The sequence below is a fragment of the Parasteatoda tepidariorum genome, chromosome 10, assembly GCF_982258835.1.
Source record: "Parasteatoda tepidariorum strain Cologne lab strain chromosome 10, Ptep-v5.0, whole genome shotgun sequence".
Lineage (NCBI taxonomy): Eukaryota > Metazoa > Arthropoda > Arachnida > Araneae > Theridiidae > Parasteatoda > Parasteatoda tepidariorum.
This window is the reverse complement of record NC_141764.1, coordinates 83,592,100-83,604,171: the sequence shown is the minus strand read 5'-3', so window position 1 is coordinate 83,604,171 and position 12,072 is coordinate 83,592,100. Positions and strand designations below refer to the sequence as shown.

The 12,072-nt window shown below is 29.4% G+C and overlaps 1 protein-coding gene across 4 annotated transcripts in view; it reads right to left on the bottom strand.

The window, feature by feature from the left end:
- Dlg5 (MAGUK family member discs large 5) overlaps positions 1 to 9,951 on the bottom strand; it is a 44,836-nt gene extending 34,885 nt beyond the window's left edge. For 2 of the 4 annotated variants that reach the window (XM_087153231.1, XM_087153232.1), the window contains exons 1-6: positions 9,306 to 9,951; positions 6,383 to 6,531; positions 5,126 to 5,210; positions 4,886 to 5,034; positions 2,714 to 2,878; positions 932 to 1,255 (exon numbers count right to left, since the gene is read on the bottom strand). In XM_087153231.1, the coding sequence (XP_087009357.1) occupies positions 932 to 1,255; positions 2,714 to 2,878; positions 4,886 to 5,034; positions 5,126 to 5,210; positions 6,383 to 6,531; positions 9,306 to 9,591 (1,158 nt within the window). In that variant the 5' untranslated portion in view covers positions 9,592 to 9,951. Of the gene's footprint in view, positions 1 to 931; positions 1,256 to 2,713; positions 2,879 to 4,885; positions 5,035 to 5,125; positions 5,211 to 6,382; positions 6,532 to 8,364; positions 8,488 to 9,140; positions 9,172 to 9,305 lie in introns of those variants that run through there. The other 2 variants (XM_087153234.1, XM_087153233.1) reach the window with 2 other exon arrangements.
- Between the last annotated feature and the right edge of the window lie 2,121 nt (positions 9,952 to 12,072).

Sequence of the window (12,072 nt, the reverse complement as noted above, 5' to 3'; positions counted from 1 at the left end):
AATAAGAAAAAAAAAATCATGGAGAATCAAGAATTATGGAAAAAGACTATTGTACAGTACAGAACCCGTTATCCGGAAATCAGAAAACCGGAAAACCAAAAAACCGGAACGAAATTCGATAAATTTTCTCCCAATTTTTAAATTTTTTTTTTCCTCATAAGATTTCACGATTTTTCTTTCTTTTTTTAAAGATGTTTACCTTACCATCATTTTGGAAATAATCATTAGTGTATTACTTCATCGTTTTTTTCTTATTTTTAAGATTATTTCCAATTTTTTTTTTTAGTTGGGTTTAACAATAAAAAAAACGGCTTTTTGTTTTTTTTAATTATTCAGTTGTTTTTTTTATTCAGAAAACCGGAAAAATCAGTTATCCGGAATAGCGATGGTCCCGACCGTTCCGGATAATCGGTTCCCTACTGTACTATCAAAAATACATCTACAATTTCTTCAAAGCAGTAATTAAAAATGAATATCAAAGCAGGTTAAATACCAATATTTGTCTTAGAATGAATAAAACAATGATCAGTTCAATGCAACTATTTATCAAATTCTTAAAGAGCATCATTAAGCATATATTTTCGTAAATACACAAAAGTTATGTAACTTTATGAATAAAGACTAAAGATAAAAATTAAACTAAACAAGCATCCAATTGAGAAAAAAAAAAAAGAGGAAAAGGACATGAAATAAAAAAAGATGAATGAATGTGCTAGAAAATGAATTAAGATTATTTAAAGTACAGAAAATTTATAACATGAACTAATAATACTTTTCTTAAACGCTGCTTCATGGAGTGAAAAGTCTCAAATTTAATATGATATATAATAATTTACAGGACAATTCCATGATAGAAAGGATAACATAACAAAAAAATAAACATTTATCTTTCATTAATAATAAATGAAAACGTAAGCAATTTGATAATCACCTTTGCAAGCTGTTCCCTAGCTTCATTTCTTTCTCGCAAAGCATTGTCCCACTGTCTGATGGCAGCAGTGCATTGCTGTTGCAGGCCATTCCTTTCATGCAAAGCAGCATTACGCTCATGAACTAGATCTTCGTAACGTTTCCTCCAGCAACTCAACTCTTCTTGAGTAACCTCCAACTTGGATATTGTGGCACTATGTGATGCCATAAGATCAGCATATCTTTTGTGAAGACTATCATACTCCTCCTTCATAGCTTCACACTTTCTCACAGCATTTAAGTACAACTGATGAGCAGCATCCCCTCCATTCTCTGTCAACAATTCCTGGCAAATATATAAATTCAATGAGACAATCTCAACTGCTAAATGGAGAACAGTCAATTTTCCCCAAAAATGCTACGTTAAAAACCAGCACTTACCCGAAACAAAATTAGAACTGTTTTAATTTAATGACATCAAAAATAGGAAATTAATACAACACTATTTGCCAACCCTAATCTTTTCAGAAAAGTAAAAATTCCACATAATTGAATTAATGTAAAAGTTGATGCCTTTTCTTTTAATGAACCTAAAATTTATAGAGAGCTTAATGCATTGTTTTTTTTTCTTCTTTTTTTTATGTAACAGTAATCATTAACTACACAAATAAATGTTTTTACTATGCTGGATATTTTATGCAATCTGTATCAATTTGATTTTAAGCAAAATCACTGCAGGTGGCTAAACTAATGTTTAATTCCAAATCATCAATGTAGAACTAGGTTCAAAACACCTAATTTTATGAGGAAAACATGGAATTATAATTGATACAAATTATTTGTTGATTTTGTACTTCAATGTGCATTCAAAAGAAAAAGATCAGAACTAAAATTTACAATGTGAAACAAAAAGTTTAACTGCAACTGAAGCAACAGGACCCACCATGTCTTTCAAAAATTGATTCTCAATGTAATAATTAGAAATTTTGTTAGCAACGAAGAATTATATATATGTATGTATTAGGGGGAAAATGCGCTTAGAATTTAGTACTATAATGATGATTTTGGGGAAGCATAATTAAATAATAATAGTAATTATATGCGCTTTTTCTTCAATTATATTTTGTTCAAAAAATATTTGGACTGAAATTAAGTTTATTTAAAATATAAATTTATATTTAAACATTAAATGATTCTTAATCATTACATAACACTATAAAATTCAAACTTTTTACAAAAGACCAATATGTGGCACAATAAAATCGGATAGTTTCCAATAAAAATAATAAATCCAAAATAAAAAAAATTTATATATCGTTATCACTGATGAAATAAGATACATGAAGATACAATACATCTATATAAAAATTACAATTTTGAAAAAAGGGTATTCAAAAATTCCACTAAATCTGAAATGAAACTTTTTGCTTTTTGAAGCAGGGGCCTTTGGCCCAGTCTTAACTAAGCATACTGTGTAAAATAAGAAAGAATGGGTCAGTGTTTCTACCTTAAGTTTGCAAGATAACAAACTATAATCAAATAATCATCCAGAGGATTGGTTTAAGTTTTCTCAGTCTTTCTGCTTTTATTCAGTAAAGCCTAAATTCACCTTGTTACTTCATTAGCAAAATTAGACATAAAAGGAAAAATATATTTTTCTCATCAACATTAAGCTACTTATCGGACAAAAAAATAAAAATAAACTAGAAATAAATCTGTATTTTATTTAAATTCATTTAAATTTTAGCTATTTTATATATGGAGTGAAAAAAACCTGAATTTATTAAAGAAAATAAAGTATTACCTGCTGTCTTTGCAGTTCATTAACTTCTTTACGATCTTCTTCCCTAAATCTCTTTAACCTTTCAATTTCTTGCTCCAATCGGTGTTTATCTGCTAATAGTTCATTATACTGCTTCTTTAAAATAATAGTTTCATGACGCTGATCTTCCATTTTTAATGTAGAAGCCTAAATTAAAGCAAATAATTTATTGGTGAGGAAAAGAAAAAAAAATTCTTGAATGATACAATGTAAAAGTTTCTGAATTTCTTAATATTTCAATTTCCATATATTTATAACACATTCATCTTATTATATCTAAAACAGAAAACATTTTTAATGTAGAAGCCTAAATGAAAGCAAATAATTAATTGGTGAGGAAAAGGAAAAAAAAAATTCTTGATTGATACAATGTAAAAGTTTCTGAATTTCTTAATATTTCAATTTCCATACATTTATAACACATTCATCCTATTATATCTAAAACAGAAATGGACAACTTGAATTAAAGTTTTGACATGCAAATAAGATTTTAATAGTTTTATTGTTTTTGCAATAAGAGTAATTATCTAGTGGGGCACTAATAATTTAATATTAGCAAAATTATAACAAAATATTATTATATTAAAATTATAATTCGCAACAAATATTTTGAGGAAAAAACTTTACAGCTATGAAACTAAAATAAAATTTTTTATTTTTTACAAATCTGAGGAGATTAAACACAAATAAAATAGATTATAGGTTAACAGAATGTTCTATGATAGTTAAATACTTGAAATAATAAAAAAAATTAAACTTAGACTTGATATAATTGATTTAAATCTGACATATACACATACCAAAACAGGCAGATCTAGACAAACAGATTTCTTTTTTTTTTAAATTTACTATTGTTATTAAGCATGATTTAATAATGAAGCTTGCTATTCAGTTAATATTTATTATGGTATAGACTGATCAGAGACACACCAAAGTAAATAAAGTAAGAATAAAATTGCAAAACAATGTGCTCTTTAAAAGCAACAAGAATATTGGACAATAAACTCATACTGAAACTGTTAATCAATCGCAGACTTTCAGCAAACATTCATTTTACATTTTAAAAAATTCAATAACTGGAAAAGGTTGGAGCATTTTTAAAGCTGAAAAACCATTTAGATAAAGTTATTAAATTACTTAATATCATTTACTACAGGACAGTATAGATATAACCTGCATGTTTATTTTATATTGGCTCTCACTAAAACTAAAGATACAGTCAAAAACATTACTTAAATAAATTTTGAACAGGGCAAACTCTTTTTTACACACTGAACTCTTTTTGAACACAACAGTATTGTTCAAAATTATGTTGCCAATCAAAACTAAATAATCCGATTAGCTTTACTTTAACAGGGTGTGTAGCCAAATTTTTCAACAAAAAATAAGAACCTTTTAAGCACCAAAAAAATATTTTTAAGTGCTTTGAAAAATATCATAATTAGACAGGGTTGGCAAATTTTTGACAATTGATAGTTTTATCTGGTTTTATTTACAGTGACGAAGACGATGGTGTGTCCCAAACGATGAAATTAACAAGTGAAATGAAATTTTCTATCACTAATAGAGAAAAAAAATTGACAATGTTTAGTTGGTCCCCGTAATTAGCAAAAATTTGAGAGATTTTTCGATTCTATTACAGAGGGTGGAAAATGACGTCTGAAATTGAGAATCTCTTGCAAAATGCAGCAGGGTTGCACATGAGAGTCGAAAATCCTTACCACTGAATCCAGCTCAGTATACGCAAGAGCGGACCTGCAAGTATTTCATTAAACATATAAAACAAATGGTGTTTTCATAAGACTACAGACCGGCGGTTTGCCGAAATAGATTGGGGGTGAATTAATTGTGAAGACGTTGAATAGGACAATGTCTTTTTGCATAATTTGTGGCGAAAATCAACAAGGTAAAGAAAAATATCACATTTCGAAAAAGGGAAAATTAAGCACTTTTTAAAAACACCCATGGAAAAAAGCACCTTTAAGGGCTTTTAACAAACGAAAATAAGCACCTTTAAGCACTTTTTAAAAACGCTACGCACCCTGTTTAACATTTATAAGTTTAAAAATTTATGAGTTGGATATGGGTTAATTTTTAGCATAATTTTAATCAAAGTTGGTAAAATAATGAGAGTATTGAATATCACTGTTATACCTTTGGCTTTGGATGATAGAAATCAGTGTCTCTCAGGGATATTTCTTGCTTGTGAATAAATTCATTTGTGGTGTATCGATGTGTATCATTGACTTGGTGTAAACTGTCATAGTCTCTAGAGTTTAAAGAATGATCGCTGGTACTAACACCTACAAAATAAACAAGTACATGCACAAGAATGTTAATATTGCATAGATAAATTCATTGAAACAGAATAAATGTTTTGAAAAAGTAAAATACCTGTATTTTTACTCAGGGTACTGAGTGATGAAATCATGCTGTCACCACTAGTTGTTAGTCTTCGGTAAGAGTTATCACGATCCCCCTGTAAGAAAATTAACTATTTTTAATACAAAATCGTTTACATTTACAAAATGCAATAAATTTGTTGTTATATGTATGATTACATTTTTGAGGCAATACAAATGTTTCATACAATGTATGATCTTGGGAAGAAATTATCAAAAAAGAAGTGAGAATTCATTATTAAATTAAAGAGGTGTGTAATTTATGGCTGAATGTGGCTTCACATAAAAGACAGCTTTACATAAAAGGTGAAAATAGCTGATCACTAAAAAAAATTTAAAATACATTTATTTAAAATTGGGAGCCATGGTGGTTCTGGGGGTAGAACGTTCATCTCCTAATGTGGTGACTTGGTTCTAATCGCAGCAGTGGCTGTTGAATAAAAAAAAATTTCATGGCCTAGCTGCACAGTGTTGACGTAAAATAATCCACAGTGGCATCCTCAATCCCCTTACCATTGGGCAAACTGTGGGTGGTTTTCTTTTCCATGTAACGAAGTGTGGGTTAGTTTCATCAAAAAGAACTCCACAAAGGCTAGGTTCCAATGCTTGATCCTGGAGTTTCTTAGTGTTCTGGGTTACGTTCAAGATATTGATAGTGTAAACTCAAAATTGGGTTGGCTCTTCAACGACGGTTATATATTTAAAAAAAAATAATTCTAAAATGGGTTTAAAATTGTTTTTTTTTTTTACCAACTATAATATTTTTATAAAATTATTATTTTTTTATTTTTTTGAAATAATTATATGAAGACATTGAAAAATATTAGCATATAACGAAAGACATTTTGAAGCATGTGCTTTTAAAATAAAACGTTTTCAGAAAAATCTTCTTTTTTTTTTAAACAATTAGAGAAATGTTTGTTAATGGACCAAATTTCACTTGAATAAACTCTTGCCAGCTGACTCTACTTTTAGTTTGGAACAATCTTCTTTTTTTTTTAAACAATTAGAGAAATGTTTGTTAATGGACCAAATTTCACTTGAATAAACTCTTGCCAGCTGACTCTACTTTTAGTTTGGAACAATGCCAGAATGAATTGATGAAGAAACAAGATTACGGCAATCATTAGCAAAATACTATTTATTAGACAGTCATAGAAAAATAACTTGCACAACATTTTAATTTTTATTATAAAACACATATTATTATAAGACACATACAGCATGTAAAATGAAATAGAATACATACTTTAGAATGACTACGGCGCCATCCATCTCTTTCACTATTAACAAGGTGGATATCTGTTTTGATATTTTGCGATAAATCGATATCTTGATGAGAGCATAAGGACTGAGGAGCTGAAGATGGGCTGTTTCTAATTACATCATCACCTAAACCTAAAATCATTATTAAAAATGAAATACTTATGCACTTAAAATTATACATTTATTAAGGAAGTACCAAATATACTTAGATTTTAGCCAGTATTTCTTCCCTCTTTTTAAAGTGAATAAGTGTTCAGCTGGCTGAAATAATTACTTTTAATTTTATATTTACAAGATGTTCAATAGCAAAAATCTGAGTAAGAGAATTAGTATAAATCAATTCAAATTTGGGAGACTGTAATCAGAGGCATTTTCACATAAATAACTGTTTACGCCAAATGATCAAATATCCTCAAAATTAAATTTATTATCTGGTTCTCTTTTTAGTTTCTTGCATACAAATGCTATTCCAAAGGATTTTTGTACAAGTATAAATACAGAAATCTTTCCCCAAATAATCACTTAAGAAATGGTTAACCATTAAAATTTTATGTGAATAGATATACAGCACAGCAAATATTTTTAAAAACATTCAGAAATTCTTCACGTAAAAAAAATGTGGCAAATGTTCATAAATTTTCTTTTTAAAAAAAAATCCCAATGAACAAATTAGACATAATTATTTGGATAAAGTTAAACTCATTTGTCGACCAATATGCGAAGAGCAATGCCTTGCAGTGTATTCATTACGGAAAAAAAATGGGAGAGAATTTCTCACCTTTTCTCGAAAACAGGGTGAGATTTCAAAAAGTTAAGTGAGATTTCCAAAAATTAAAAAAACACGAATAGACTTGGAAAAAATTATTTCTTTAATTATAATAAATTTTTCACATCTTCTAATTGAATATTTTTGCTGCATCATCATATGGAAAAAGTTCTATATCTACTTTTTCATATTTGGCTGAAAAATATCCGTATTTGTTTCGTTTTGACCGTTTCTACAGACATTGGTTTCATTTTCATTTTTCCGTTACGGAGTAGAAGATGTCGCCTTAACAAAGTATTTGTCCATCATTTGACAAGTTATTCATGCACAAAAAATGTAAACGTCTTACATGAAGAAACCTTACCTACAGTGAACACGTGGTTGCAGAGAAATGTGTTCCGAAAGGGGTTCCGTAGTTCGAGGGGGGGGGGTGCTCTGCAGTTCACACCGGTTCTGAACAATACTGATAAATAGGGAAGCTAGATAACAAGGACTGATGTTCAAAATAATGAAAGATCAAGGAAGAAAAGTGAAACAGATTTTACTCAAAATGGCAAAAGACAAAATTTTGTCCAAAATTCGTGCATTTTGAAATTGATTAATATAGTGTGCGAACTTCTCGTGCTAATCATTTCTTATTGCGAGATAAGAAAAAAATAGGCGAGATTTTCAGGCTGTAGTGAAAACACTGTCTTGAGATGTTAATACTTTTCAACTTTTAAAAATTGGTTGATTTCAGAAATCATTCACTGTATAGAGATGATTAGACATCTTAATTTACCTTGAGTTTAATAGAAGAGACAAAATAGTAGAAATTCTCCAAAATAGTCAAATGCAACTTGATAAAATAATGGGTAGTTAAAAAAGACTAATAGTACTCATTAACACAAAACTAAGACTTTTACACTAATAGCATTAATTACAACTTATTCATCAGTATTTATTTACTAATACTATGCAGCAAAGAATATGAATGTATTAATGATAATAAAGAAAGTTGGATATTTAAACAGTGCAAATTAGTAACCACTAAATTAGTACACAAATATATTGACATTATATAATAAAAGAGTAAACATTAAAAATATATTAAGATACAAATTATAACATCACAAAAAAAATTATGTTCCTTAAAGCTGAAAATGAAACAAAATATAATGGATATGTACAAAATAAATAAAATATAAAAATATATATACCACTATTTAAAACTTTAGATTTGTCTGATAATGTAGAAACAAAATACATAGGAGATATTTGCTTATTTGAATTTTAAGTATTCATTCAATTGAAAAGGAACAGGACAACAAGTCACAGTGAGCACTGTGACCCAAATCTCCATTGAGCCTTTAAGTTTCTTCACAGACCAATGAAAATGATGTCATCAAATGGTTTATTGAGAAATAAACAAAATATAAAATAAAAACACTCTAAATGATATAAAATATCCCATAAAGAGTCTCAACAGATTCTGACTCAATATTAACTTAAGACTCTAACAATGACAATTCCCAGAAAATCTTAGCTTTTTCAATATACAGTACACTATTTACATTAATTAATTTGATCTCTTATTATAAATAAATATAGATTGTTTAGAAAAATAAAGCAATATATATATAAAACATGCAGAATTACTGCATGGATACCTATGGAATAATATACCTTTCAGAGAATATTTACTTTAAGCAAATATTTTATGGAAAAATACTGAATTTATTAACTTTGAAAGGAAATCTGAACAAAGTGTGTAGTCAAACGTTTGATAGGAAAAAAAATCATATAAAATAGCGAGCAAAAAGCATTAAAGATCATAATTTTTATAATAAACAGATTTAGATTTGAGGTTAAGCTTGAGATATAATAGATTTTTATCGAAATATCATTGAAAGTAGCAATTCGTTACTGCTAAGAAAACATGTAGCTAGGTACATGCCCCATATAGAAATTTAAACTCCATATCAAATCAAAGTACCTACACACGAGTACATATCATAAAAAATGAGATATCCAGCTTATAACTTGATTTAATCGACAAACGTAATGAGCATATCTTCACAAACCGTAGGCATGATCTTTAACAGAAATGTAAACATTGACAAGAAAATAAACAAACGAAACTGAAAGCAAATATACCAACCACTCATTTTCTTGTTACCACCAAGAAACATAACGGTTAATAAATGAGGGTATGTTGTTTCAAGTGCCAAACAAAATGCCTGGAAAGCTTGGGAGCCTTTAGAAGGCAGTAAATCTAAAAGTTTTTCTGCCTTCGCCCCGGAATTATTATATTTCTTTAGGTCGGTCACGTCATCATTAGTCAACACTCCGTTGGTTTGAAGTAGAGGTATCAAACGATCTATATCTACACATTGTAAGAACCTAGTTCTATGAAATTTCAGAAGTTCTTTGTGCTCTTCGTCCATTCCATTTAAGTACTAATGAAAAGTATATAAAATCAACAAATAGTACTTAGACACCATCCATCCCCCATATCCTCTACAAACAAGCGCCATCTTGAATTAGTCACAAATCAGAGTTCAATGACGTACAGAACATAACTGCAACTTTGACTGCGAGTTTGGGAGAAGATGTCAAATCAAATACATAATTTTTTCCACTCAACAGATTCTGTCAAAAATTTAACACGAACAGTCATTTCTGAATTCTCTTTTCCTGATCCATATGTTGCTGGGGACGGAGACAATTGGCAAATTATATTCAGCATTGTGATCGGTGTAGACTGATAGCTTATATAAATAAATTCATCAGCAGGAACCGAACCTGCGTCAGTAATGACAAAGTCAAAAAACGGGCACTATAACCTTGGTCTTTCCTTCTAAATACAAAAAGTGCATGTTCACAAGTATACCATATTAAACCATCTGATTAGATGATAAATATTTCAATGAGAAATTGTAATTCTGACATAGACAGAATGACAACACAGAAAGGATACACAGCCCTCCATTTTTCAATCATTCAATTCATTTATAAATGAACTATAAATAAATATGTAACTTAATAAAAGATTTGTATATAACTAAACTTATTTCAGGTTATAAATAGAAATAACACGTTCAAAGCACGTGTCAGAATTTTGATTATTGAGCATTTTTCACATGATTATGTAACACATTGTAATTTTTTAGAGAAAGTCCTGTGAAATTTCTTTTTTTTTTTTTTTTTTTTTTTTTTTTGAAAAAAATCCTTTTTTTCAATTTGTTTTTGAAAAAAATTCAGAGGAAAAAGGTTTTTCAATTATAAACCTGTACCTAGAATGACCTTTATTTCTTTAGCATATTATAATAATTTTGCCAAATATATTACCAAATTACCAAATATTTTTATACAGTGTGTCTGAAAATAAATAAAGATGCGACACTATAGTGTATACAAACAAAGGTTGTTGTATACAAACAAGGAAAACACGAAAGCATTTCAACACATTTTTATTATTGTATTATATTTTCAAGTTTGAAAACTAAAAAGAAACTGACAATTTCCCTCACGCGTTTGTCGGATTTGCGAAATACTTAATTTTCGTAAATATAATGAGGGTAATGTGAAAAAATGTAATGTAATACATCAGATTTCTTTTCCAATGCTCTTAAGATTAATAAAAATATTGGCGGTCCTTATAATTTTTGTAAAAAATCAGCAACCCATTATCAGAATACATGAAGGAGTATAACAACCTTCTGTCTCGACGATTCTGTGATATTCAGGCAGTGACGAACGGAATTCAAATCATAAAAAAATAAAATAATAATAATAATAATATTATCGAAATTAAATTTGATTTACCTTAGTTAATTTACTTTTAATTAATTAATTAAACTTAAATTTAATTAGTAATTATTTTAATAAAATTTTAATTTATTTTAGGATTTGAGATTAAATAATGATTTTTTATAAAAAATACATTCAAGATTTACACAATCCAGTCACTTTAACGTGATCACTTGTCAAAAGTCGAAATAACCACCTTTTACAGTGTGGACTGCGAGATGTGCTGTGAGAGAGTCCATTGGGCTCTTGAAGGTGTTCACTGGGATGTTGACCAAGCAGACTCCAGAGCCGTACCCACCTACGCTAAGTTTTCCGGTTGGGGATCCATGGCTGGAAGTGATCCCACAGATTCTCGAGTGGGTTTAAGTTCGGGGAAATTGGGGGCCAGGGAGGTACGAGAAACTCATCGTTGTGTTCTTCGAATCACGCACGTACACTTCGAGCTGTAACGTCGCATTGTCCAGCTGGTAGATGCCATTCAGAAAGTACAATTCGCTAGTAGAATGCATATGTAGGCTGGGAATTGTCCGCTAGGACAGATGCGCACTCGTGTCGACACATCGTGCCTTACCCAGTGTGAGTGCACCCAGAGTATGCTACGAAAATATTCACCAGACCATAATGCTCCCGCCTCTAGCTTGGACCCTTCCAGCAAGTGTTACAGTGTGTTTGCTTTCAGAGGTTTCCTGCCGTATACGTCGAAGTCTATCAGTCAAATGAAGTATAAAACGTGATTCATCTGTAAAAACCACTTGTCGCCACTCAGTGGACGTCCATTTAAGGCACTGGCGTGCAAATCTAGCCTTTGTCGAATTCTAATCATTTAAAAAAAGTCATATATTTAAAGTTTTTTTTTTTTTTTCAAGAATTATTTGACCGATTTCGCTCAAATTTTGTATTTTGCCATGCAAAATTACATTCTTTAAAGAAAATGCGTACTTTTCAGTTCGAAATTTTTTCGACTCTTTTATTAAAATGATAAAAAATAATAAATACTTATTATAAGTTAGTTTTTGCATAGAATTATTTTTGGATGAGCAAACTTTATAATCGTGTGCAAAAATTTTTCAATGTTTTAAAAAATTCTCGTTTCTGAAAGTACGTTTTTAAATATA